Source organism: Channa argus, chromosome 15, assembly GCF_033026475.1.
Source record: "Channa argus isolate prfri chromosome 15, Channa argus male v1.0, whole genome shotgun sequence".
In the NCBI taxonomy this organism is placed as follows: Eukaryota; Metazoa; Chordata; class Actinopteri; order Anabantiformes; family Channidae; genus Channa; species Channa argus.
In genome coordinates, this window is record NC_090211.1 from 12,022,828 (window position 1) to 12,049,908 (window position 27,081).

The following is a 27,081-nucleotide window of genomic DNA, read 5'->3' on the forward strand; positions in this document are numbered from 1 at the left end:
TAACTAGTGTAATATGTCAGTGGATAGAAGTTAATTATGTGCTGTGTAATAGGTTCTGCATGAATGGAAATGAAGTTAGAAGAGATAATGGCTAGAAAACTGTTATGCAAAGTGACATGAATGTGTTGCATTTAGACCACTCTCATTTCTTCACAGGTACCCCATTAATATTTCTTGTGCCTTGGTTGATAGCTAAATACTTGTATGAAAATCAAACGTAAGTTTCTTCCTCTTTCTCTGTTTCCTTCATTTTTACATTTAAAGCTCATTCTTACTGATTCCTCACTCATAACAGTGAGGCAGAATAATGAATTTTGCCAATGATGTTTCTCCCAAACATATAAATGTTGACACTCAGCAGCTCACGGTCAATTTAACACATAATTACAACATGAGTTGGCTGCAATTAAGCTTCTCAGACAGACAGGCGTTATGAGCCAGATATGGAAACCACATCAGAACAGAAGCTGTGTTAGCACATTGTTAATTTTTTTTTTGTTAACATTCTGCACCCAATGTTTCTATTATGCAGTCTCTTAGGGCTCTAATCTACACATTCAAGAACAAATTGGGTGAAAGGGATGTAAAGCCACACTTCTGAGCCACAGACATGTTGTGTTGTTAACTAAAGCTTTAAAAGCCCAAAGTGGTGCTGTGTGTCTCCCCTCATTAGCCAGGTGGAGCAAAGCTTTCCACTTTACCAAGACATGCAGAAAAGTGTAACCAAATCTGTAACAGGCTGACTTCATCCAAACAAATGGGGCATGTCTCATATCATGCCCATATTTATGCTTATCTTTCACTGATATTTCCATCAATGTTTCTTCCAAGGTGCTGGGAGCAAAATATTGACATGAATTACTGGTGGATTATACGTTCCCCGATTTTGCTGGCAGTTGTGGTAAGTTCCTTCTTCTCGTTCCCATTCAGTTTTTTCCTGTCTCTTCCTTTTTCTGACATTACACCTCATTTCACTTAAAGGTGTATGTTTTTTTTTTTTTAATTTAAAGGGAATTCACCAATTGATTCCTACATGAGCATCCAGAATAGTTGCATTAGTAACCCTTTTATTTTGCCAGCAATTCATTTTCCTTACCAATGTAAACCCATCTCATTTATTGATAAAGTGTGAAAGGCTGTCTGTGCTTAAAGCCTCACATCTGGAAAACATGTTAAGTGTCATATGGTTTGTGGTTAAATTTGTCTCTTTAAAACACAGTTAGCTACGCCCTATCCTACTCACTACACTGACCAGACCTTTTATTGTATGTGTGTTCTGCAAAGGTCAGTCCTGAGGCTTTATATAAGTCCGATTTGTCATACCTCTTATGTCCGGCCAGTTACTCAGACATCCCGTCTTTTTCCATGCATTAATCGTTTGCTAAGTGGCTTGTATCACAGAGGAATTCCTGTGTTTGAGTTGTCACAGGGGCATGAGGTCTGGTTCTCATTTCACAGTTTCCCTCTTTGCTAATGTTTGTGACTTTCCCCGTAAGATTTTCCTGTTGCAATAATTACTCATAATTCCAAATGTATTTTTCCTCAAAGTCTATGCAAATATGAATTAAAACATATTGTAGTATGCAGAGTAATTACATTTACAGTGCGCTCATAATTTTGCAATTGAGATAACAGATACAAGTCAAAGTTATTTTTATATATAATCCTATAAATTAAATTCTTTGCTGTTGTATTTATTCTATACATCATGTTTTTTTGCTATTATATATAACTATTGTACTGACTAACACATAAACCATTATCTAAAAACTGCATTACAACAAAACAATTTTAAAGACAAGCAACTTTAGACCAACAATTGTCCAAGAAAACCTAATTTTACATACAATTAGGTCCATTGTTTCCCTCCAAGCACCTGTTAATTACCAGTAATAGATTAGCTGTAAACAAAAGGTCAAACCACGAGTGATTTTCACCCGCAGAGAACTTGTTTTTTAAAGTCCATGAGCTGTAAAGGATTTTCTTCATGTGCTGCTGCTGTGTGTAATCATGAGTTGGATCATAGCAAACACAATGTTACCACAAAATGGGATATTAATATGCATGGTACATGAAAATAGTTTTGGTTTTATCAGCTCTGTTTTTAAGATGCAAATAAATTAACTTTGATGTCCATGTCTTTCACAGATCAACTTCCTTATCTTTATCCATATCATAAAAATTCTCGTGTCAAAACTTCGAGCACACCAAATGAGATACACAGATTATAAATTTAGGTGAGTTTAAATACAGCCCGTGTCTCATTTGTAAACTACTGCTGTGGTGTTTTCTTTCTCATCACTCTTTCTCTGTGTCCCTCCTCCTCTCCATCTCAGATTGGCCAAGTCGACTCTAACCTTGATCCCTCTGCTGGGTATCCATCAGGTGGTCTTTATCTTTGTGACAGATGAATCCACGAAAACCACTTTCGGACTTCGTCTCACCAAACTCTTTATCGACCTCTTCTTCTCCTCCTTCCAGGTTGGAACTGGAACCAATGTATCAGTTATAAATAAAATAACAGCATTTATGAAAGTTAAACATTATCATTAATCAGCCTGGGACACAACTAGCAGACAGTGAATTAAGGGATCAGGGGTTCGAGTCAAAGTTGGCTATTGAAATCAGGAAGGTTGATAGTTGAGACACTGATGAGGCCAGTTTTGTTGTACTGAGCCACATTCTATATAGAAAAGTGAGAAATAAAAAATGCACAACATAAAGCCATAAAATATGACCACTGCAAATAGGATTAATCACTGAGGTTTTGAGGTGCTCTGTTTTCAATTTTGAGTTACTCTTAACTTCATAGGATTATGAATGGATATGGATTGTTAAAACAGTAGTAACTCTGTACTATGTTGCAATAAGCCACCAAATCATTGCATCTGCCACTGTTCTGTTATTCCAAATGAGCTCATTTGGCAACTGAAAAGTGCTGTGTTTACTTATTTTTCAGGAGGGATTACATTTACATAATGGGCTGTATGTGCAGCTAACTGGTTGTGTCACACTTTATGTGATGACAGAGACTTTTTTTGCTGTGGGAAAACAGATGAAGTATGAGGATTACAGCCATCCAACAGGCCAAGAGAGAGACAGAAAGAGCTAGGCGGAAGCAATAAAAAATTAAATGCAAAGACAAGCCCAGTTATGGGACTTCTTGAGACAGAAGATACTGTCATCTTCATGTGGTTGCACTCGGTGGTTTAGTTATAACACCACAGACCTGCAACTGCCAATTGTAGCCAGAAAAATGTATACTTATTTGCAGAAGGGAAAACTGACTTCGAGTCATACTTTCATTGTTTCAAACATAAGATATTCACTGTGAATATTAATATATGGGGCTCACTCAGCATCATACGTCTCCACAGGGTCTCTTGGTGGCCATCTTGTACTGCTTTGTCAACAAAGAAGTGAGTGTTCTCAATTGTACGACAATACTTTTTTCAGCCTCTACTGTTTTGGGGGTTTTTTCGTGGTCATATTAAAAACATCTTTCTTCATCTCCATCCACTTATTAGGTGCAGTCTGAAATCCTGAAGAAGTGGAAGCGCTGGAAGCTAGGGCGGAATATCGAGGAGGAATATCGCCACACCAACAGTAATACCCCCAACACAAAGACAGGCAGCCTGTTGAACCACGTCCCTCGACTGCCTCACCTTCTAGACATTGCCAAAACTTCTGCTCCAAACTGCAGCCCTGAAGAGAGGCACATGCTAGTGTCCAGCTGCCATAATGGCATGGTCCACAGCAAGGAGGAAGGCCAGTGTACCTCCCTGCTGCATGAGGGGACCATCAGCAATTGCACCCTGGTGGAGGACATCGGCCTCACGGCCAAGGTGCATGGTTACGAGGCTCAGAGAGGGAACGTGGAAAGCCGCCTGTGAAGGCCGTGGAAAGTCTGAATGTCATGAAAAAAGTTGGTGAGATTCGAGCTCTCACCTCGCGCTGGCATACTGCTCTGGGTGGCTGTGAAGAACTGGGCTGATAGAGTCATCTGTCAGCGCAGAGGAGAGATCACTTTCACTGGGAGCATTCAGCCCTCTGCACAGCCTGAAAATGGAAAACAACCTCCACACTGAGATTTCTAAAACGCTGTGAGCTTCATGAAAGGATTTCTGTAGATGTTGGTCAAACAGTGCAAGAAACTGCTGCCTGTTGAACAATGCAACGAATGGCATCTCAAAGGAGATAAGCCGGCTAAAATTCAGTTATAGACCCCCCCCCTCCCAAAACCTTAAATAGCAACACGTAAAGCAAAACAACAACAACAACAACAGACAGACACAGGGTCCTTGCTTGAGCCTCAGCTTTAATTTGTGTTGTGTATCAAGTTGTTTGTTTTGTGGGGACTGCAAGTTACAAAAACTGGACATTGAACTGCAGATGCAAAAATGACCAAGCAAGTGAGACAAAAGAGAAATGGTAGGGAACAGAGGAGACTGCCTTTTTTATTTTATGTTTTATTTTTCTTGCTTTGCTCTGATATCTGTAAATGGTTTCTTGTCTATACTGACGTCGATACAAATGTACAGAAAAAGAAGAAACATTCTGTTGAATGTACCTCATACAATAAGGTGACCACAGTGTTTTTCCAGTTGCCCCATCCAGGGCCTGTGGGAAATAGGCAGCTGCTTTCACCAGGTCATTCCTGGCTTACATATAGACTTTAGAGGAGGTCAAGAGATGGTATGGAATGAATTTAAATAAGCTAAAATGACCATCGCTTGACTTGCTTAGGCGTTTTACAGTGAAAATGAAAGTAAACCTTGAATACTGCTGAGTGCTACAGTTGTGACCGTGTAAATGTGCCAGGCATGTTTTCAAGGGGAATAGTTGCAAATCTGTGCCATTAAAAATATTTTCTTCTCCCTCGCCATCAAGATGTTGTCTGACTCACATGCCTTGCCGAACTGCAGTATATGATTTTCTACCCAGTAGCCCACTCAACCCTTGAGATGAAAGCTGAGAGGGAAAACCATGCACTTGAATGAAAGATAAAAATACATGGGATGTATACACATGACCTGTATGCATAAAGTATGAGCTCAATGCCGTGAGTCCAAATCGCCCCTCTGGCTTGTGTTTTTTGTTAAATATAGCCTGCTGTGCATACAAATTGCACAGTCGTAAGCTGTGTGAATCATTTGGCGACGATGCGAGCCACATAGTGCCATTAAATCGGTATCTCCATCATGCAAATGGCATACAGTCAGACAGACCCATTTAACGAGGACATGTGTCCAGGTTCTCTATTTGAGCACAACAAAATTGTGTTTGTCATTTGGATAATAGCTCTGTGCATTTGCTTCAGCCAGATGCTGGCGCTGGGTGGGTTAAAAGTAATTGCAGGCCAAGAGTATTTTCATCAACAATTCCCGAGAATGGCAGAGGGGCAGGTGGATATCCAATCCTCAACTGAGCTGGGAGCATGACGCACGCATTGGTGCTGCTATTGCTCAAAGGTGAATTTGCAGTGTTTTTCTCTTTTTGCAGAAGCAGAGAAATGTTTGCATATGAGCACAGTGGCAGAGGATTGACTGCACATGACCTGTAGCAGAGACATGTGTTTAGTTTTGAGCCTCAAACTGTCTCTACAGCGTCTGTGGACACTTGGAACAAAAACTTTGAACCCTAGTAGAACAAAATCTCTCTGGTAGCATTTTTGCGACACCAATAGCTAAATAACCAGTGGTACATTTGCTTCTAAAAACATTTATTTTTAAAAGCAAGGGAACCCTGCTGCAGAGTATTAATTATTAATTGTGTTTATAAATATTTACCAGAACTAACTCAGTTTTATGTATATTTACACATTGTTAATTTATGATATCTAAGTACTGTGTGCATGTGTTTATAGAGATGATTTATTTGTTTGCTGTCACTATATTTTATGCATGCATGTAAGTATGTTTGTGTGTGTGTGTATGTGTGTGTGTGTGTGTGTGTGTGTGTGTGTGTGTGTGTGTGTGTGTGTGTGTGTGTGTGTGTGTGTGTGTGTGATTTGATTTTCAGGTGGGTATAAATGTGTATAATTTCAGTATTCAATGTTTGTGGATTTCTTACAGTAGGATGAATCATTGGCTGCAGCCAGAGGAGTGATGAGTTGAAACAAACCAGTGTCACTGGCTTCACACAGAGCACAAGTCAGAGGTCATCAGTCCCACTCTAAAAGTGCACATACAAAGTGCACCACAGGACATTCCCAGAAGTTATGCCTATTTAAGGCCTAAAAAGAACTCAGCTCTGTGTTTAATTCTGGAAACTACTCTCTGTGATTCCTCCGTGCAATTTTGTTGTACAAGGCTAGATTTGAGCATAACAACAACAACGACATGTTTCTCATTCAGATAAAAGCTCTGTGTATTTCAGCCAGGCTCTGGTGCTGACTCTGTTACAAAAACTGCAAAGTGTAGGGTATTTTCCTTCTCTGTATGCAATGGATTGTAATAGAGAAGCTCACACTGGCGCTGCTGTTGCTCAAAGGTGAATTTACAGTGAATTTCTCTTTGTTGCAGAGCAGGAAAAATGTTTGGATACTGACACACAGTACCGAAGAAAATATGTGCACCTTTAGTAAAATAGGACTCAGTAAAGAATACAAGTACTTTGCTAATTTTATTGCACACATATAATTTAAGCTGTGACCACAACCGTGTATGTTTTAGAGCCAGCAGTTTGGGTCACTCTGCTTTCTGTTTGAATGTATTCTTTAAAAGCCCCAAATGAGTATGTTCCTCTGTCTCCTTAAAGATGTTTATGTATATTATGTTAGTATAAACTGACTTGTGTTTAGGTGTAAACAGTTCATCATATATTGTGTCAGCTTATCAGACTCTGTCCACATGGTGAAAGAATAAATTACAACATATGTGAAAGACAATTTTAACTTGTTGTGCCTTTTGTATTAGCAAACATTGGTATTGATTCTGCCTTGAGGGCAGATGCTGTTTGGCAGCACACATTGCCCCCCCATATCTACCCCCCGGTGACCTGAAAAGTGTGCTTTTTTTCATTTCTCTGACTGTTACACCTATAATTGTGTGTATGGCTGTGTTACACACAACTAGCTGATTGCCGTAACGGTTTCCAGGTGCCATACAATAGCTAGAAGGGGCCCCGCTTAGGAATTTTTTGGAAAAAGCTATGTAGTCCATTTATAGGAGGTTTTTGCAAATTTTGCAAAAAGATCCACTGGATCTTTCTTTGGTTCAGTCTCTCAAAGCTGCCAGTATGCTTGATCCAAGCTTATTGGATCAGTGAATAGATTAGGAAACCCCTCCTCTCAAACTTTTGTAATATTGGACTAGACAGGTACAATTTCTCTCAAAATAGTCTGACTTTTACGCCTGCTTCATGTTCCCTTCCAACTGTGCAGAAGTGAGAAAGGAATCAGAGTTTGAACTTGCTTTTTTAACTTTTTACATGAATGTCAAATTATTGTGCCTTTTAGAATAAATGTTCAGAAAAAAATATGCTTTGGACAATCTCCCTAACTATGACAAACCCTGTCTTTGAGCGTGGCTATTTGAAATTGTCACACAGCATTATGAACAACTTCTTTCTGACTAGCAGAGCACCTTCTCACACCATACGTACTGTAATAAGTGAGAAATTAAAGACTCCGGAATGGATTAGGCACAAACGATGACCCAATGTGTAAGAATAGATCAAACATTTTATGCTGAGCACCGTGAAATTGCAAAGCAGTTGCTTTTATCATATTATCACAGGACAAAAAGAGAGTTAAAAAGCTCACTGTGTTGATTCAGGCAGCAACGTGAAATCAGTAGCACCACAGGCATCAGATGACCATCACCTGACCTCCCCAGCAGATTGTAAATGAGTTCACTGTTTTCACGTATGACAGGAGCCACACACAGCATGATAAGGAATGACTAAAATTCTATGCAAAAGACCCCTCATGGCTGCTTCTTCAATTGTGCATGATACGATTAACAAATGAGCAGCACATGTTTGAATTTGATGAAACATGGTTGAACTTTTCCCCACAGCAAAATGAGAGGGAGAGAGAAATCTGGCAACTGTGAAAGATTTGAGAGCTGCCAGATTTCTATGGTAATATTGACTCCACATTTCAAAAAAACAAAGAAATCTCTTGCAGGCCTTGGTATATTTATAGGGGGTTAGTAGCATGCTCTTGTTTGCCTCAAGAGCCAATTATGTAGTATGTTAACCAGGGTTGCTTTTTTCAAGACAAGACCACAAGGGCTTGTGAAAATGTCCTTTGGGTAAAACAACAGGAGAAGTGGTGGAGACAGCCTCTTTTTTGCACTGTACAATGCACATGGAGTAAATATACTGGAGGAAAGGTCAATTGATGTGGTGCTTATGTTTTATAGCCTATGAAATGGGTTCTTTCCTGATGTGGACAAACAGATTATGTGTGACTGGGCTGTAAAACCAGTGAACTCTCCACCGTCTGCTCTCTGACAGGGTTTCAGGGCAGCTTCATGGCTCTCATGCTATCGTCACTTACCAGGCTCCTCAGTGCGCCGTAGCTGGAAAGACAGGATTTGTGAATGAATTTTTAACATCCACATATCTCACCAATTCACCAATCTACTCAAAAACTATAAGTTGGAATGCAGTCATGTAAATATTACTTAATCGGTCAACATAGTGAACTCTGCCTCAGGCTGTCATTCTCTAAACCTTTACTTCACAATTGCTTGAGAAGTAAATAGAGCTTGAGAGATAGTATAAATTATATATCTGTATAAAAATATTGCTGCAGTCATACACATGGTCCAACACACTCTTAGTGTGAGCTGTTTATCTGAGGAAGAAATTGTGTCATATTGGTTCAGAGCGTCGCAGTCACTAAATATGCTGAACTGTAACAGAAAACCTTTTCAAAAAGTAATGACATTGCCCAGAGCACAGATGCAATAAAATCTAAGATGTCACATTTCTCATATAAGAAATGTTGCTCTCACAATAGAGTTTGTATTGTTCCTAAACTTTCTTTGTAAATTGCTGCATCCTTCTGTTTCATCTCATCCTCTCTGTGTCTTTCTCCTGACATTTGATTAAGGAGAAAAAGAAGTAAAATTGCAAATAATAAAGCACATTTGAGCACATGTTAAATACATTAGAGGCTTATCTAAAGTGGTCTTTGTTAACTCACTTTAGCTATTGATCACTGTAAAGTCTGCGCAGTCTTCATCTTTCATTGTGGTATAAATCTGTTTATCAGGCAGCTCCCCCTTTGTCACGTCACTCTTGTGACATATGGGCAACGGGAGCAAGCACAAGTAGTGGCAGCTCTCACAAACAAAAGGAGAAAAATAAAACAAACGTGAAAAACGGTTCACTAATCCAGCTTTTCTAAGGTAATACATTACAGAATTTACTGTATCTTTGCAAAAACATTTTACACTCAGGTCTTTTGTCAGAACGTTGAGCTTGTCTCATATCGAAGTTGATTTCTGGCAAAAAAAAAACAACATTTATCATGTTTCAAGTGCTGCTCAGCTAAATTAGCATCATTTACTCTGTTTCACACATGGTAGAAGAGAGGAGACGAGATGAGAGGAGAGGCCGGATGCATGAGTTAGGCTAATGCATAAGCGTCATCATTCAGGTTGTTAGAGCTCATTAGCTGTGTTTGAGGGCCTGTGTTATCGCCCAAGCAGAACAGAGTCCCCTGAGTACACACACTCTGGATCAAAGCAACCCAATATAACAAAGCCACTACACCCTCATGTAATATGACAATCTTCTCTGCTTATGTACACAGACACACACACACACACACACACACACACACACACACACACACACACACACACGCACAACCTCATCTGGGAGATTCCCCTCATGACAGCATAATAGTCTGTCAACACCCCTGCACAGTCTGGTCACTAGGATGCTAAATTAAATCAACTAAATGTGCAATCAGCTCAAAGCCAGCTAACAAAGAATATGTCGGAGAAATCTAATATCTCAGACAGAGCGGTGGTCGGAACGGAAGGACTGAGGCAGTGTGACCAACATGGTTGTGGGTAAATTCCCTGGTCTGAATGGGGAGTCTGATAACGTCTCTCAGAGGAACATTAAAACGAGAGTTTTATAGGATGTTACTATCCTGTGTGCAGCAGTGTGGCTCAAAATAGCTTAGGGGATAAACGGTCATGCCTGATACACTATCCCACAGCAGTCATGCCAAAGTTGCCAAATTTTGAAATTTTGCTCAGCGACTGTGGAGCTTATCAAACAATTTCGTCAGAAAGTCAATTTGCATATTACACAAAAAAGTAAAACTATTCTTTTAAGTCTGCTTCATCAATCAGTACAGTTGTTTCCATGTCAAAACTTCTTCTCATAATTTTAGCAATCATGTCAACTTAACAGACAGTTTAATAGCTTTTTGCTTGCTTATTATTTCCAGGCGAGTTTAGAATAAAAAAGACAGTGGACTCCCAATAATTTACTCAAGTCAAGATGTAACCTCTGCGGTAATGGCCACAAAGAAGTCTCTGCAATGAACAAAAGCAATTTTACCATGCTATAAATGGCTCCTTCAATTGCTTTTATCCTGATATTATTTAAAAAGACACTAATTCACTTCAATTATGTTGGAGGTCCGTGTGCTGTTTGACCAATTTGACGATTTTGCCACTCACTGATTCATTCACCCGGGTGGACAAGATAAATTAATAATGGAGCATATAAAACCAGACACTGACTAAACCAGGCTCAGTGGTAGAGCATGGATTTGGGGTACAGGAGGCCCCGGGTTAGAATCCCACCCCACCCACTGTGGCCCCGCCCAGCCATCAAGAGTGACCTTAGTGCTCATGCTAAATCAACGTGGGGGAAACATTGTGCTGTCACGACCCCGGAAGGGAAAAGCCGAAAGCCGTTGATCTATCTCAGGGCCAACCCAGAGAGCCAAGCACACACTTACAAACATTCACACTCACATTCACACCTACTGACAATTTGGAGTCAACAATTAATCTAACTTGCATGTCTTTGGACTGTGGGAGGAAACTGGAATACCTGGAGGAAACCCACACAAGCTCAGAACATGCAAACTCCCCACGGAAAGGCTCCAGCCAGTAGGTGGATTCAAGCCAGAGACAACTGGCCATTAACAACTCAACTGCCATGCTGCCCCAAATCAAGTTCTAGACAAGGATAATTAAAGTGGATGCACCGTTTGGACTGTCAAGGGGTGGCTGTAGCTCAGTTGGTAAAGGCAGTCGTCCACAGGGTGAGTGGTTCGATCCCCGGCCCTGGCTATATGTCGAAGTGTCCCTGGGCAAGACACTGAACCCCTAACAGCCCATTCCCCTCCCCAGCAGTGCAGGTCCAAGCCCGGTAGAAATTGGGTTGCGTCAGGAAGGGCATCCGGCGTAAAAACTGTGCCAAATCAACATGCGGACAATGATCCGCTGTGGCGACCCTGAACTCACGGGATAAGCAGAAAGGACAAACAAACAAACACCGTTTGGACTGTCACAGGAAAGTGATTGAATACTTAAATAAATCTAAGATTTTACTTTTAGATTTTTAAGTTTTCAAAAATAGGTTTTTCAAATAGTGGGTTACTGTGTGTAGACTGGTCAGAAAATGTCACTCTTTTCCATTTCAAATTTAATTTAATCAGTAAAGTGCACAAAGTAAATGTGAGTATACTATGTGGAGCGGATAGTAAAGAGCAATGTGTGCTGTTTCAAGTTGCTGTGACAAGGAACCAAAATTTAAAGTGACAATAAAGCATAACTTTTCCCCAGAAGGGTTTTGTCCTTGTTACTTTGCCAACAAACCACTTCACATCTGCTGTGTCTCTTGTGAGTCAAAGCAGCAAATCAAGCTGCAACAAAGTCACAGACTCATCCATGCGGTCTCAGCGGAAGCTGCAAAGTGAGGTCAGGTAGATACTTTGTGTCGAGATCAGAAAAAGAGAAATGTCTTCTTTCGTCTTGAATTACTCTACATATTAAAAGTCTACTAAAATAATTTTTTACCAGAATACATAGTTGAAACACATCCACACTTGGGAAATGTGAAGCATTAAGGATAAAAGCATTATTTCATATTGACTCATTACTCATTCCCAGCTACATTGTCCTAACTAGTAGGGTAATTAGGAACAAGCCACAACCCTAATTTTATTAGATTTCTCTTCAGTACATAATTTCTTTTATTCTACAGAATGCATGTGGGTTTCCACATTTCATTTGAGCAATACACTTTACCCTGTAAAACACTGGTGGGGAAAATTACATATGAACCAGGCTTCCGTGACATTTGAAGAAGACAGATTCCAGGTATTTACCATTACGTGCTTTAGTCTAAATAACAAAACCTTTTCTACAAAGAAATTTGCAATGATGGCATATGGCAACCCTCCCAAAGACTTTGGGAGGCCAAACACATGGTGTTGTTTTCATGGTTTCTGTGGGAAATGACAGTAGTCATTAAAGACTGGGCAACTAAACAGTTCCCTAGATAGAATTGTACCGCTACCTCAGGCAAAACCACTGAAACTGCTTAACTCTAAAGTCTGTTTAGCCTTGTTAAGACACGACTATGGCTCTTCGTGTCAGCTTTTCTGATTTTTACAGGTCTCACGCTCTTACAGTTATACTAGATTTGACCTGACCGTTGCCATGAATAGTTTTCAAAAACAATAAAACTGATCTCTTTTCTCCACCTTTAGGTCTCTCTGCATAAATTAATAATTTCAAAAAAAGCCATCCACAAAACCTCCAGCTGAGCTCCATAAAAATTTGTGAAAATGTAATTTAAACACAGAAAGAGGATGTTATTAAAACAAAGGAAATGACAATTTAGCATTATCAATGTGGTAAACTACTCAAATTAGCCAGGAAGTGATGATTCCAGATTAATATTTGTACTTGATAAAGTTAACACAGGGATTGACAGGGAGTCTGTCTACAACTCGCTGTTTGAAACTGTAATACAGTGACATTATCATCTGATATACTGTGTTTATTCAGCATGATAATTCATCAGAATTAAACTGCTTAGCTCTTCATTATCTTGATTGCATCATTGAAATGTATGTATTGGATGTGGAAGTACACATCATTATGAGATTAACCCCCTACATTGAGCAACAATGTCCTGACTCAAATGGATTTTCCTGTCTAGAAAAATCAATAAGCCATGTGACTAGGAGCAGCAGGCAGCTTGACAACTGTGTGACCTTCTTAATGTGACTTTCTGATCACTGTAAAATCTATTTAGTAAACCTTAAACCCAGTAAACCATGCAGATTGCCTTGAAGAGAAAAAAAAGGAAACAGCAATAGAAATTGTGTTTTGCAAATGTTTATTAAGTGTATTTACACTTTAGTTTCCTCTACTAATAAAAGATTGCTTTAATTCTGACTACTTGATAGTATGTTAGGAGTACACTGTTAACATACTATCAAGTACTCAGAATTACAATTACAGAGATTAAAATCAATTTATGTTAAATGTATTGTGTTCCATACTGTGTTGGATCTTGATCTGCTTGATCTGCAATTAAATGTAATTGTTAAAATAATTTAAACAAATTGCTTTGAGCAGGGGGATACATTAGCATCATGTTGTTCTGATACCTGGTGAAGGATCACACTAAAGAAACCCCTCCAGTGAACAGAAGCTCAGAGGGGATTAAAGCTGTCTGTGCAACTCTCTGCACATTAATTTACTCAGCAACGTGGTGAGTGAATAAGGATGCACAGTGTAACACTGAACCCCCCTGGTAGGGGGTGTAAACAAACAGGTTAATGATTACCTGTTGGATTCTGACTGTATGCTTCCCTAAAAAGCAGCTTGTTTCAAATATAATACAAAAACACTGCCTCCTTTAAAGTAGTGTGTGTACTTTAGTCCACCAAATGTAACAAGGCCCATTGGTGCACTAAATCCCCTAATACCAACTCTTCATTACTGTAAGTGGACTGAAACACCTTTGGCAGCTCACAATTTTATGTAGTACACACCTGTTGATTTAGCCTGCAAAGATTGTATTTATTTGCTCAAAATGTTATTTTTCACGATGCACTCACCGGTTCAGAGGTTTTATCCAAGAGAAGGAGCCAGGTCTTGTTCTATGAAAATTCAACTCAAAGCCATTCCTTTCATTCTCTGTTTCCATCTAGTATAAGACCTTGTAATTACCAAACAAGCTATTGCCCCCTCTCCACAAATCCACATCCTCTGACCACAGGCTCCTCTCTCGTTGGTTGGCACTCTTCTGTTTGCTGACAAGCCTATATAATTGGTGGAATAGGAAGGACTGTTCTAGTCATCTGAGCCATATGGGTTTATCCCTTATCCCGGCTGCAGTTTCAGATATAAGAGCACTTCTCTCTCCAAAAATCCTACCTGTTGTGGTTGTTGTTTTGCAACATTATGAGCTGCACGGGTTAAGGGCGGCTCCTTAACATTGATGTATGTCATTACTTTGGTAATAGCATGTCTGTGAATTTCACATTTGGGAAAAATAAACAATGATATGTGCATCTAAACAGCACAGTAGTTTCTAAACCACACGACCTTGACAGGAATGGATGCACTAACATGGTCAGACATGTATAATTTTAATGCTTTTGGTTTTTGCAATGATTGGAGCATTGGATGATGGTGATTGCAACTGGGGCCAGCTACAAAAACTAGGACGGGTTTGTTACTGCAATTCTAGAAAAAAAATCTGTATTCTTCCTAAAAACTTTTTTCACCTTATCACCATTGTACACTATATGTTTATGTTATATCTGATGCACTTGCTTATGTAACATTAACAACAAACAAAAAACACATTTGAAGAGAAGAATACACCATGAGGTAAAGGGGCATGTTGCGCAATCTGCCAATACTATTCCCAATTCAAATGTTTTAGCCACCTCATTAATTTTAAATAGGGTGGCCAAAACATTAGATCCACCTCTTCTTATAATGCCCTCTAGTACGACTCCACTACCCACTTTGACCTTAATAATAAACACACAGTAGAATTATCACCTTTCTGACAGTTTCAACCTAAAAACGGAGAAATTATTACCTTGTAAAAGCAGAATTCATGGCAGAGCCACCGTATTTGATTGTATTACACTATATACTAAATCGTCTGAGGACAAAACAACAACAACAACAACAAAAAATCATAAACAGATGAAAAATAAACTCTTTACTGTAATGCTATTGAGCATCACTGGGAGGTGCTGGAGCAAATCATACTGTCAAAGCAGGGTCCACCCTGTCAGTCATGAGCTGTATAACAACAGAATAATGAATTCAGAATAATGGGCAACACTAAAGCAGCTGTGAACTTCCAGTAACACATCTCTTACTGCTTACTGCCAAGCACCACATCTCTTGCTAATGACCTGCATCCATGCTGAAGTGCTGTCTGCCTCATCACTAATATCCATCGCTGTATGTGTCAAGATTGAGACCCAAAACAAGCAGGGTCCTGGAGAGAAGCAGATCCAGCGTGCCAGTAGTCAAGCTGTAAGTGCTAGAAATGCTGAGCAGAATGTGAGTGTAGGGGATGTAGTGGTTTTTGCCCTGAGAGTATAAAAGACATCAAGTCTTCTCTTATATAAGGACCTTTGTTGATTATAGCATCCATTCTAACCACATATCCATTTATTTACTTGGTGTAGCTCTCACAGTACTAGTGGATCTTAGGAGGGGTTATTGTGATGGCTTTTAGAAGGAGTTCATCAGTCACCAGCAAGCAACAGTTAGGCACCTTAGCAATAAAAGAGCAAAACACACTATATCTCCAGTGAAAGTTTCTCATTTGTTACTTCACACCCCACTATTAGACCATTGTACATCATCAAATACAGTACTGGAATATGCAATACAATAGCATGGCTCAGGTTTTGTCAAGAACATTTATAACTATGTCTCCAAAATGTTGTTAGTTATTATTTTTTGGTATCATTTATTCAGAGCCTGCTCAGCTAAAATGCAAGCCCCTACTTGTGGTAGAGAAGAAAGCGTAGACCAACACTCTTTGGAGTTTATCCTAATAATTCTGTTTTATTTGTGCATTCACTGCTGCTGGGCTGCAGCCCAACAAGCTGTCGGTGTCATGTGCAGGTCTGATCAAATTATCTTATATAGAAATAAATTCTAACAGGTTGCATAATTGCTTATCACGTATTTCTGTCGGCTATAACAGAGGATCATATCGTCAGGCAGTCGGAAGGATCATAGGAGCCAGGACCGTGATGATGGAAATGGTTCAGTATGATGCAATCAGGCCACTTGATTGCAGACGGTATCAGGCCACTATTTATGCCAATCTTGCACTCCTTCATGGAGTATAGCATTAATGTTCTGCCCTGAGGTTAAGTGTTTCCAATCTGCACTTTTTAGAGGTGATGGAGCATCATAAGAGCACCACAGACAGTACAGAGTTTTTCTCTTTCCCATTCTCTTGCGCACACTTTATCACTTTGAATATCATCTTGGTTGCCTCAAGAGAATGAAAGCTAGTTTGCCTTGCAGATTAAATTGAAATGTAATAGAAAAGGACTCACATCCCAGAGGCCCATCTCCTTAGAACTGAAATTTAAAAACAAAACAAGACAAACCCTCCAGGATAACAACAACAACAAAAAAAAGATTGGAAAACAGCCAGCAGCAATTTGCCTTGCTCACAACTTGCACTTGAATATCTTTAACATGAAATAAAAAGTAAAGACCTGAATGATGAAAACATGTAGACCTTTTATAAAGACAAAGTAATGTGCCCTAGAAAGGCAAGTCATTTGACTGGTTTGTTGAATCACTCCACCAAATTCAGAGTTTCTCCGGAAACTGAATGAAAAGAGTGGAAATGTAGAGGGTGACTGCTGACTGCTGACTACTGCTGACTAACTTACTACTTAACCGAGAGGCCATCACATCATGTGTTCCATTTGTGGTTAGGATTAGGCAACGTACACCTCGACAAGCACAGCAACAGTAGGCAGGGCCACATCTAGCAGTTTGAGCAGTGAATAACCTTAAGTAGGACAGGAAATTATTATCTTGGTTAGTGTAAGTGAACTGAGAGTCATTTGGAGAAAAGTGAACACAGTATATGGGAATTCAGCTGCTCATCGACATTTAGTAATTTGGCAAAGGCTTTTATCCAAAGTGAGGTACAAAACAAGGAAAAAAGTCAAAGACAGGACATTAAAGCAAAGTGCTTTAACAGGACGTGTTTCCATTACATGAACATTTTTTTTATATTGGTAGCGAGGCTGCTGAGGCTTCATTTGCAGAGGAGAACAAGGGATCTGTTAAAAACACATAGTGAAATTATACATTTTATGCAACTGAATATGCACAAAAAGAGAAAGTGAAGGAAGCACAGATGAAGATAGAGCTGTAACAGAGACATAATTACTCTACAGATGGCTTAAGGGAGTCTTGCTGTTGAATGATCTCAAATATATCATTAACACAATCTAGTGTCATTAAAGATGCAGCTTATCAGTAGGTAGATCATCAGAGCTTACAGATATTAATGGTTAACCACTGCATTATTGCATTTTAAAATACAGAAACAACTGAAGCATTACAAGCCTTAATTGCAATACAAAGAAATGGTTTAAATAGTGTGTGTGTGTGTGTGTGTGTGTGTGTGTGTGTGTGTGTGTGTGTGTGCGCGCGCGCGCGCGCGCGTGCGTGCCCCTGTGTGGTGGGGATGTTAAAGTTAGTTGCAAGAGGCCAAAACTTCCTTAAATTACCAGAGTTGACTCATTTATATTATGGAAGCATATTTCTTCAGATTCTCAGTGTGAGATTTTTCTTTCTGTAACATCATTATCAGCATTTTTTTTTGGATGAAACCGTTTGACATGGCACAATATAACACATAAGAAAGAACTTTTGTTGATGCTGTATATCTGAAAATCTGTTCCTCTTAATATGCCCTCCTTCATCTACTTGCATGAGGATTGAGTTCCTGATTTAATATTATATTAAGAAGCGCAACAAACAGATGGCAAATTATTCTAATTGCAATTAAAAGTGCAGCTAAATGTCTTCAAAATAAATTATGTCGTAATTGCTCTTTATGATCAAATCTTAGAGCAACCCAGTGGGAAGAAAGCAGAGTTATATTTTCTGCATGGGACAAATTCGCGAAATTCACAATATTACTCCTCTGCAGTTGTGCTGTTGACAGATTTGCAACATCAGACCTCCCTGTTGTTCTCTCTGAATCTTCAGTTTCATTCACAGCAGGGCTCAGAACGCCAACCTCCTGTTCTGCAACGATGCTCTAAGTGATTTTATTTTTTCAGAAGCTTCTACTGCACTCTGTGTCTGCCCTGATCAGCAAAATAACTGGAGCAGAGACACAAAGATTGTACAGATGGTTCCGTCTAAAGAGTCTAATTTTTCAAGAAGACAGAGGCTTTCAGAGTAAAAGTTAAAGTTATTTAAGTTTACTGATTTCAATAGGTAAAAAAAACAAATAAACAAAACATAAAAACATGAAAAAATAGATTGTACTAAACAAGACATCTCAAAAAACAAAACAATGAAACCAAAATGAGATTTTGTCATTGAGGAAAGAGACAACTAAATAATTAACAAAGGATGAAAAGGTGAAAGTTCAATCTAACTTCTAAACATGCTAAATTGACAAATAATGTTTCAGATCACCTTAACAAGTCTGGTGGAATTAGTGGGACCAGTATGTGAGTCCTGGATTGATCAATAGAAAACCAGTCCATGACATAGCCCACATTTCTATTTCTGTCACAGTCATTGCACCTTTTCTCACTCTCATTGCTCTTCCTCATCTGCTCCAAGTGTCAGCTCCCAGGAATCCATATCCTGACAAAAGAGCCATTTCCTCACACTCTGTGGTTTCCTTATTCCAGGTAAAGGCAAGTGAACATGAAAGTGACGTCAAAATGGTTCACAGCTGTGACAGTTTGACTTTCCAGCCTGTAGTTTGCGAGGGAGTATGTGGTGATGGGAACCACAGGAGTGAAGAGGAAAGAGGTAGGGAGTTATCTTTGGAAGGCAAGGTGCAATTATTCAGCACTGGCACAGGATACACAACAGTTCACACCTCGCTGCAGACTGAGTGGAATTAGATGAGCAGTTCAAGACATGTTGAGTGGAAAGAGAGACAAGGATAATGTCCAGCAGCTGATCAAACATGTTCTGTGAAAAGAGTGTGATGTACTAACAGCTCCTGTCATGGTTAGGTCTGATTAATCCACTGTTTCAACAGCTGGCTGCTGCTGGTCATCTGAGGCCCCCAGACCACATATAACATTAAGCTAGTTGAATTTGCGTAGAACTTTTCATACACAGTGACAATTCAAAGGGGTTCATATCAGCATAGAAGCATTCACACTACAAATGATAACAATTCTATATCATGGCTTGTAATATAATCATCAGCACCAGGGTTATAAATATATGACCCTGATGATTTTTTTGTTTTTCAAAAGCAGGATCTTACAATGAAAACTGTAGAGGATTGAATTATATTGCTATACTCAATCCTAATTTGTTTTTTGTGGCGAAGATTTACAAAGTCACAGTTATGTCAGAGATGGTTATTATAAATTTATAAAGGTTTTTTGTGTAAATTAAAGGAGTGTTTTACCTTTGTGACAGTTGTCAAGGAAATGGAGCTGATAATGAAGTTGTATGTTATGTATGTTTTCAAACAGTAGCTACTGTGAGTTTCCACCATGTTCTGTACTTCCTCCTCCCACAATGAAGTACATATTGAATAAGTTAGGAGAGATTACAATTGTCAAATGTTTTGTTGACTGGGGCTCACTGAAATCGGTTGATCTTACATAACCACTACAGGTTACCAGACCAGTATTCAACTCTATTTCTGCCAGTAAATAAAAAATCAGTTAGATTTTTGCCAAAAGCAGCAACCTGTACTACGACCACTCCTATACAGTATATTACTGGAGGGATACCTTCCAGTTTATTCTAAGATCTGTGCTCTTGATTGAGATACGACAATAAAACATCATCTTGAGAAATCTGCTTTTCCATGTTTTTCTTTCCATTTGCTGAAGATTTGCATACAGAAAAATGCTGGTCATTTATTTTGCATGAACTTCGATGAAACTGTCAAGGGACTAAACCAATTGCATGCTGATGTTTAGTGTGAGCATCCACAGAGTGGCCAGTCTACGACAGTTCCAATTCACGAGGTTTGTGGACATGGAGAATAGCAGCTTTAAATGTTAGATGAGACATGTCACATAATGTATTGTGATCTATATTTTTGTGCCTTAAAACATGGCCAACCAAAATAACTCACTGGCAAGGCACATAGTGAAATACATAGTAAATTCAAACTGAGTATGCAAAACCACAGAGTTTAACCCAGACAGCGGATGTTTTGTGGTACTCAGGTCTAACTTGTTAACCTTAAAGGCATGATCTTCCATAATCGACTCTGAGTCTGTTTTAACAGTGGTCCTCTTAATTTAGAGCTATGTTACATTGTCAGGGGTGACAGAGATGCCACAGGGCCACTGGGCTGCAATTCTTCACAAAACCAAACAGCAACAGTTGAGAACAAAAACACTGAGGTAAAATAACAATTATACAAAAGAAGTTGAACATCATCTAAGGCTTTGCAAACCAGCTGATGACTCTTGCTGGATTATGAATTTAAAAGAATTCATATCTATTTCTGCTTTATATTAGTGATTGTGTGCAATGTAGTTTGAGAGGCTGAACAAAGATGCAAAATATACAAAGTTTCAAACTGTGTTGGCCATGACTTTTTATGGTTAAAAATGATAATGGCTTTATATATTTCATGAACCTCCACTGTAGCTGCACATGAATCAAATGTCTATTTGTTCAGTAATGGCCAACTTGCAGTGCCTCATAATTTTCTCTAATAAAATATTTTTTTCACACACAAACACGCACAAACACACACATACACAAACACACACACATACTTGCACTGCTTGTAAATGATTTTCGAGCACACCATGGCATACCTGGTAATTACCATCAACAAAATACCTCAAAAATGTTACAGTATGTTGTCAACCTCTGAACAACGTGGGTAAGTGACATCATCTGCATTTTATTAAATAAACCTAATTTTGTTCAATCCTTATCCTCCTCAGAAGCCCCTTTCTACTTTATATGTTAGGAGGATTCTCCAGGTCCTTTTTCTTTTTCCTTTTTCTCCATGCTCTAGTGATAACAGTGCTGGCCGTGCCATGGCGGACACATTATCCCTGATGAGATGATTACCCAGTGTCAGCTAGAGGCTCCGTTTGATTATGCATGTTTTTTCTCAACAGGGTGCTTTGCTAACTGATTCTGGGGGAATGTGGAGGTGGGAAGGTGCTACTAAGATGTAATTAATCTTTTTGCCTTGCTGTGGATGACAGCATGAGGTGCTTTACCTATTGCTCATTAAAAACAACATTGGCACTTTCGAAACAATGATGAAAACAGAAGGCTGTTTTTCTTGTCCATGCAAACACAGTTCTTTGCATAAGGTTGTTGAAGTGCACACCTAATAGCATGGGGGCATTTAAAGAAAAATGCTACGTTTGCTTTATTTAGCAAACAGTTGAATGGAGTTTAGAATAAAGTTCCATATATATATTAAAAAATTAAAAATCCCCCACTTGACCCTTCATTGTCCTTCCTTCTTGCTTGGGTCCTGTACCAGAGACCTGGGATCTTGTTGGTCCTGCTCAATGTCTTGCAAGAAGTGAGCAGACAGGGCATACATTGAATGTTATAACCAAGGCTGACAGAGTGTAGAGAAACATCTGTGCCAATACAGTCCCAAAGTCAAAATGGGATACACCTCTGAAGGCGGTTGAAAAGCTAAGAACCTATAGGACTTCCAATAGAGTTGACTCTACAGTTGGTGATGGCCAACAGTGGTGGAGAAGCAGAAGAAGGCCGTAGTCAGTGATGTAGCAATTCCCATTGATAGCGACAACAGGACGAAGGAACACGAGAAGCTGGAGAAATTCCAAAGGCTAACAGTTAGAAAAGGTTTAGAAGTTGAAGGCACGGGGAACCTATTTCCACTGTCACATGCGGCATACTGTGAAAGTATTAGCCTGTAGCACACAAACGGCAGTCCTGTGGTGCCTGTGGGATTATCCAGTGCTAGAAGCTGGAAGAAGGCTGCCAACAATTTCCTTCTGCCAGGATATTGGGGTACAAATGTCACATTGCCAACCTTAAGCAGTTAGCTGTAATAAAATCCTCTCACATACTCTTACAAACATACACAATCAGGCTCTTGTTTATGCTTTTGACATTTTTACTCATCAGTGTTTTGTCTCATCAATGTCTTCTGTGAGGATGAATCTCAGCAGGGATAATTAATCAATCACAGATTGAAGAGGCTCATCGCCCTTTACTGAGAGGGATTAATGGGTCTATTTATGTAATGATGAGTTTTTCACCACGGGTTCTGAAGCTGTGATGAAGGCACTAGTGTGGCAAAATCATATTTGGCTTTGTTGGTCTGTGGGTCAGTACTCATCCTGTTTCACTGGCTGTACCTGATAAGCAAAGACAGGTTTCCCATTCAGGCTTTATCAGACCGCTCAAGTGCCTTCCTCTGGATCATTTACCTGTTCCATTGTTTTCCCAGAGGCTTGTTCATCCGAGAATCACTGGACATAAAATGCAAATAACCCCAGTGATGCGAACAGCTGCTATTAAGCAGCCAAGGCAATCATAACCTCCATTTCAGCCACTTGTGTATGATAATGACTGTCATCACAGGCCTGTCGGGAGACACATACACACAGAGTACACCACATTCCTTCACCTTTTTTGACCAAGCAACACAAATTGCACCTCATTAGATAATCATAATCAGACATGAGGAACCGGTTTTGGAACATAACAATGAATCAACAATCAAACACATACAATATATCTGTAGTTCATTGTACTGACATATATAAACAAAGAGAACTGTGCACTGTGTGTGTGCGTGTGTGTGTGTGTGTGTGGGACTCAGATCAACAAATATGTAACTCCCCTTTATAGTCAATCCAGGACACAAGATGTTCTCTTGCTCGCAGGCATTTATTTCATACATCCTCAGCATGCCGGGAGAACTCATTGACCACATTAACTTATGGGGAAAGAATAAACTTTAAACTATAAAAGTTTTAACTCTGTCCATATCTTTGAGAAACATCATTATACAGCCACGAATCATAAAATGACCGACTCCCCTTTAACCAGAACAATTACATAAGCTTAAACAGTATAATTGATTCTGACAGCAGTTACAAAATAGTAAATAGAAATATATATAGATATATTATCAACAACATGGAAATACGAAGAATCAGCCACTTACATTAGACATGACATTATTAGATTAGATAACAGAATTAACATTTCAATGTTGTAGCTCATGAAGGCAAAGCTACCTTTGCCTTTTTATATGTACTTTTTTGAAAGGGACATGAGCCAAAAAGGTTGGGAACCATTACTTCAAATTTTAACAAAACGTTATTGCATTTTTCAACTATGATGCATATTTTTTATAAAGAATCTTAAAAGCTAACTAGAAACTATAGGTCAGATGAATCAAAAAAGTGTAGTGGAGAAAAACTTATCTTCAGTGCTGTGTGAAGACAAATCAGACACAGTAATAAATGCAGGATGCAGAATACTACAACTGCACAACTTGGCCTCTTGCAGCTCAGTGTGTCACTTCAAACCCAGAGTGCTGACATCTATTGACCTGTCACATTTTTGGCATCCTCTGTCAAAGACACACAACCTCTGTAATGACTAACATCCGCCTCCCCCAGGACAACTTCTTAATCAGAGGCCAAGGTGTGAGCAAAACAATATCCCACTAACTGTGTGCGTAATAAAGCAGACATGGACATCAGCAACACCCGCTCCCGCATGCGTCCAAAAGAACATGTTGACTATAATGGCAGGTGTTATTTCCATCATCTAAAATAGGCATTTATAGATGCATCTACTGTTTATTTTAAATCAAGCCAATTTGGCCAAAGGGGCAGAACATACAAGGAAAGGAAATGAAAGCAATTGTTTTATAATGTGGCCACAAAACAATATTTGACTGTTACCCATTAATGGATAAAGAACTGTCAGCAGGCACATTCATGCAAAACATAAACCTAAGTCAGAGGCAGGCACAATGCTGGTAAATGTGACTTTATTTGAGAGATCAGAATGTCACCCCAGTTTACAACAAACAAGGCTTAAGTGAAGGGGAACGCTGCAATGTTTATTTTCATTTGTACTCATAGTATGTCTCACAAAAGCACATTAGCCTTTTTAAAGATCCACAGACATGTTACCATAACCATAAAAAGCCATTCAGATTTATTGCATTCTGTATTGTCTCTGCCTGAAATGTTGCTGAAATTTGTTTTGGTGTTTTCATGCTCCATTAAAAATGGCATAATGTTGGAGCAAATAAAAAAATAGAGCTTCTTGTGGATGCATGCATGAAAAACATTGCTCTCTGGCCACATCACACTACCATATGGTTAAATGAATATTAATTTAGTTTCTTTTTCTCATATTTTACCTAGTGTATATTGGCCTTAGTAACAACTTCCAGGGACATTTTCAAAATATATTAATATTCTGACTTTCTGTGTGCACATGATTTTGTGAGCACGTAATAATATTTGGACCCATTTTTCACATGTTATATTAAATGTTTTAAGGGGAGGTTAGTAGACATGACTAATTATGGTGAAGGGCTAGATAAATAGGTTATAGTGTTTTGTATGTTTTAGTCATGCAGTGCTGATATTTGTACTTTTGTGAAATACAGATATTTTCTACTGATATTTTTACTTTTTTGACATACAGATATTTTCTAAAGCATAGTGTAAGGTTTTAGATTGATGACAGTGTTACACATTTTTCCAAAATAGCCATTGTTTCAGTTTATGTCAGCTTATGTTTTAAATAGGTAATCCATCACGTCTTCAGTTGTCCTGTTGCACCTGAAATGCTGACTTAAGGGTAACTCATTTAAACACGTAAGCAGTGCATTCAGTTCAGTGGAAAAGCTCTGGTGTGTAAGACATAGTTGTTTACCATTTGGTTGCTATCCATAAGCTGAACTGCCATTTGTAAGCAAATCTACTGTTTGTCAAGTAAATAAAATTCATGCTTTATGTAATTAAATGTCATGGATTATAGGCAGTTCTATAGCTTTTGCATGAAGATTGCTGTTTTCAAATGATTCTGATGCCAGAATTTCTCACCATCACAGAAGGCACCATCCGTACGACTTCTATCACTATTAAGTAAATATGAAACTTTTTTGTGATTTATTGGAGTATGTTTCCCTGTGCTTGCATGAGTTTCCTCTGGGTGCTCTGGTTTCCTCCCACAGTCCAAAGACACGTATGTTAGGTTAATTGGTGGCTCTAATTTGCCCGTATGTGTGAATGTGAATGTGAATAGTCTGTAAATGTTTCTCTGTGTTGGCCCTGAGTTAGACTGGTGACCTGTCCAGGGTGTACCTGACCTCTCGCCCAATGGCAGCTGGGATATGCTCCAGTCCCCCTGTGACCCTGAACAGGATATGTAGTTACACATAATGGATGCATGGGTATTTATATCAAATCCAGAAAACACATTAACCAGTCAAAAACCCTGAAATGATTTGAAAATCACATCAAGATTTTCCCTAAAAAACTTAGAGAGCTCTGGTTTCTCCCAGTGAGTGCTGGTCAGCTGCATAGCAGCCCCCCCATTGGTTTGTGAGAGTGAATGGGTCTGTGGGAAACAGTGTAAACTGCTCTGAGTGCCAATAGGTAGATAAGCACTATGTAAGTGCAGACCATTTAACACCCCTGCTCATTTGCACAAGGTTTAAAGAGGAAAAACCCTTTTGTAATGGCAAAATTGCAAAATGCTGCCATCTGGGGTCCCATGTCCCCAAATTCTTTTTGGTTTCCCCAAACATGTGCCTGGTTTGGCTCTCCTTATGGTGCACCTTTGGGGAGTACATAATTGATGCACATAATTTGCTCTTTGCATAATCTCATGTTCAATTTTGTTATCAATAACACACTAAAAGTGATCAAAACCAACCACATTCTTGCAACTTCAGAAAAAAACATTATTCTATCGTATAGTGCATTAGGGTTTTTGCTTTTGTAGACATCTACATAGAACTGTATTTGATGACAGAGTACTACAGCTTAGCTTGCTATTATAATGTACTGAATAGTAAATGATAGAGGATCTATAGGAATCACTGCTGTCAAAGCTTGCTGAGCTTAATTCAACTCTGAGGTAGTAATCTTGAAGTATTGACTACGTCGACCTGACAGAGGAGTACATGCTATTCAGTATAACTTTTATCTTTGTCAATTTTAGAACAATTGAAAGCCAAAGTTTCATGCGTCATAATCCTAATATCTTTTCCAGGTCAGAAGTGTTTGATCACACAGATTTGAGGTTGGAATCCCTGGGAGAGGAAGAGTGCTCTAATATACGAGTAGGTGATGAAAACAGTGCTGGAGGAGAAAGCCGCTCTGACCACTGGGAGAGCTGCACACACTGTACATACTGATCAGACCTGATTCTTGTGATTTCTCCAAAGCAACCAGCCACTGGAACCAACATTGCAGCTTCAAATTTCTACACTTAGAGTAACGAGATAATGTCTCATTGATTATTAAAAAAGGCCCCAGTTTAGCAACAAATAGTTTTTGTTTAACACATTGTTACAGAGTCCTTATTTAATAGCATCCCCTGAGTTAAAACAAGCAAGAACAGAACGGATGATATAAATCTGCAGATGTTACTTCTTTCAAGGGAGCTGCAGATCTGCATGAATAATCTTTGTTGATTTTCACAAATTTGCATACAATCTCAAATGAAATTTAGAGCAAAACAAGCAGATTATGCCATTAGAATTGGGGGTTAAAATGTTCCACCTAGCACTTCTCAGTCTCTACCATTGTAATCACTTTTCTATTATAGGAAGCCCAAAGGTAACAGGGTTCGGTGTCACTGACTCAGTGTCTAGGCTATATTGGTTTGATAAGCAATATGATTACGT

At 39.1% G+C, this 27,081-nt stretch overlaps 1 protein-coding gene across 9 annotated transcripts in view; it reads left to right on the plus strand.

The window, feature by feature from the left end:
• The window catches only part of gcgra (glucagon receptor a), a 31,002-nt gene extending 26,113 nt beyond the window's left edge, over positions 1-4,889 (plus strand). For 8 of the 9 annotated variants that reach the window (XM_067477606.1, XM_067477603.1, XM_067477607.1 and 5 more), the window contains 6 exons: positions 157-217; positions 832-901; positions 2,149-2,237; positions 2,337-2,481; positions 3,378-3,419; positions 3,528-4,889. In XM_067477606.1, coding sequence (XP_067333707.1) covers positions 157-217; positions 832-901; positions 2,149-2,237; positions 2,337-2,481; positions 3,378-3,419; positions 3,528-3,893 — 773 coding nt within the window. In that variant the 3' untranslated portion in view covers positions 3,894-4,889. The remainder of the gene's footprint in view (positions 1-156; positions 218-831; positions 902-2,148; positions 2,238-2,336; positions 2,482-3,377; positions 3,420-3,527) is intronic. The other variant, XM_067477611.1, reaches the window with a different exon arrangement.
• The last annotated feature ends 22,192 nt before the right edge of the window (positions 4,890-27,081 follow it).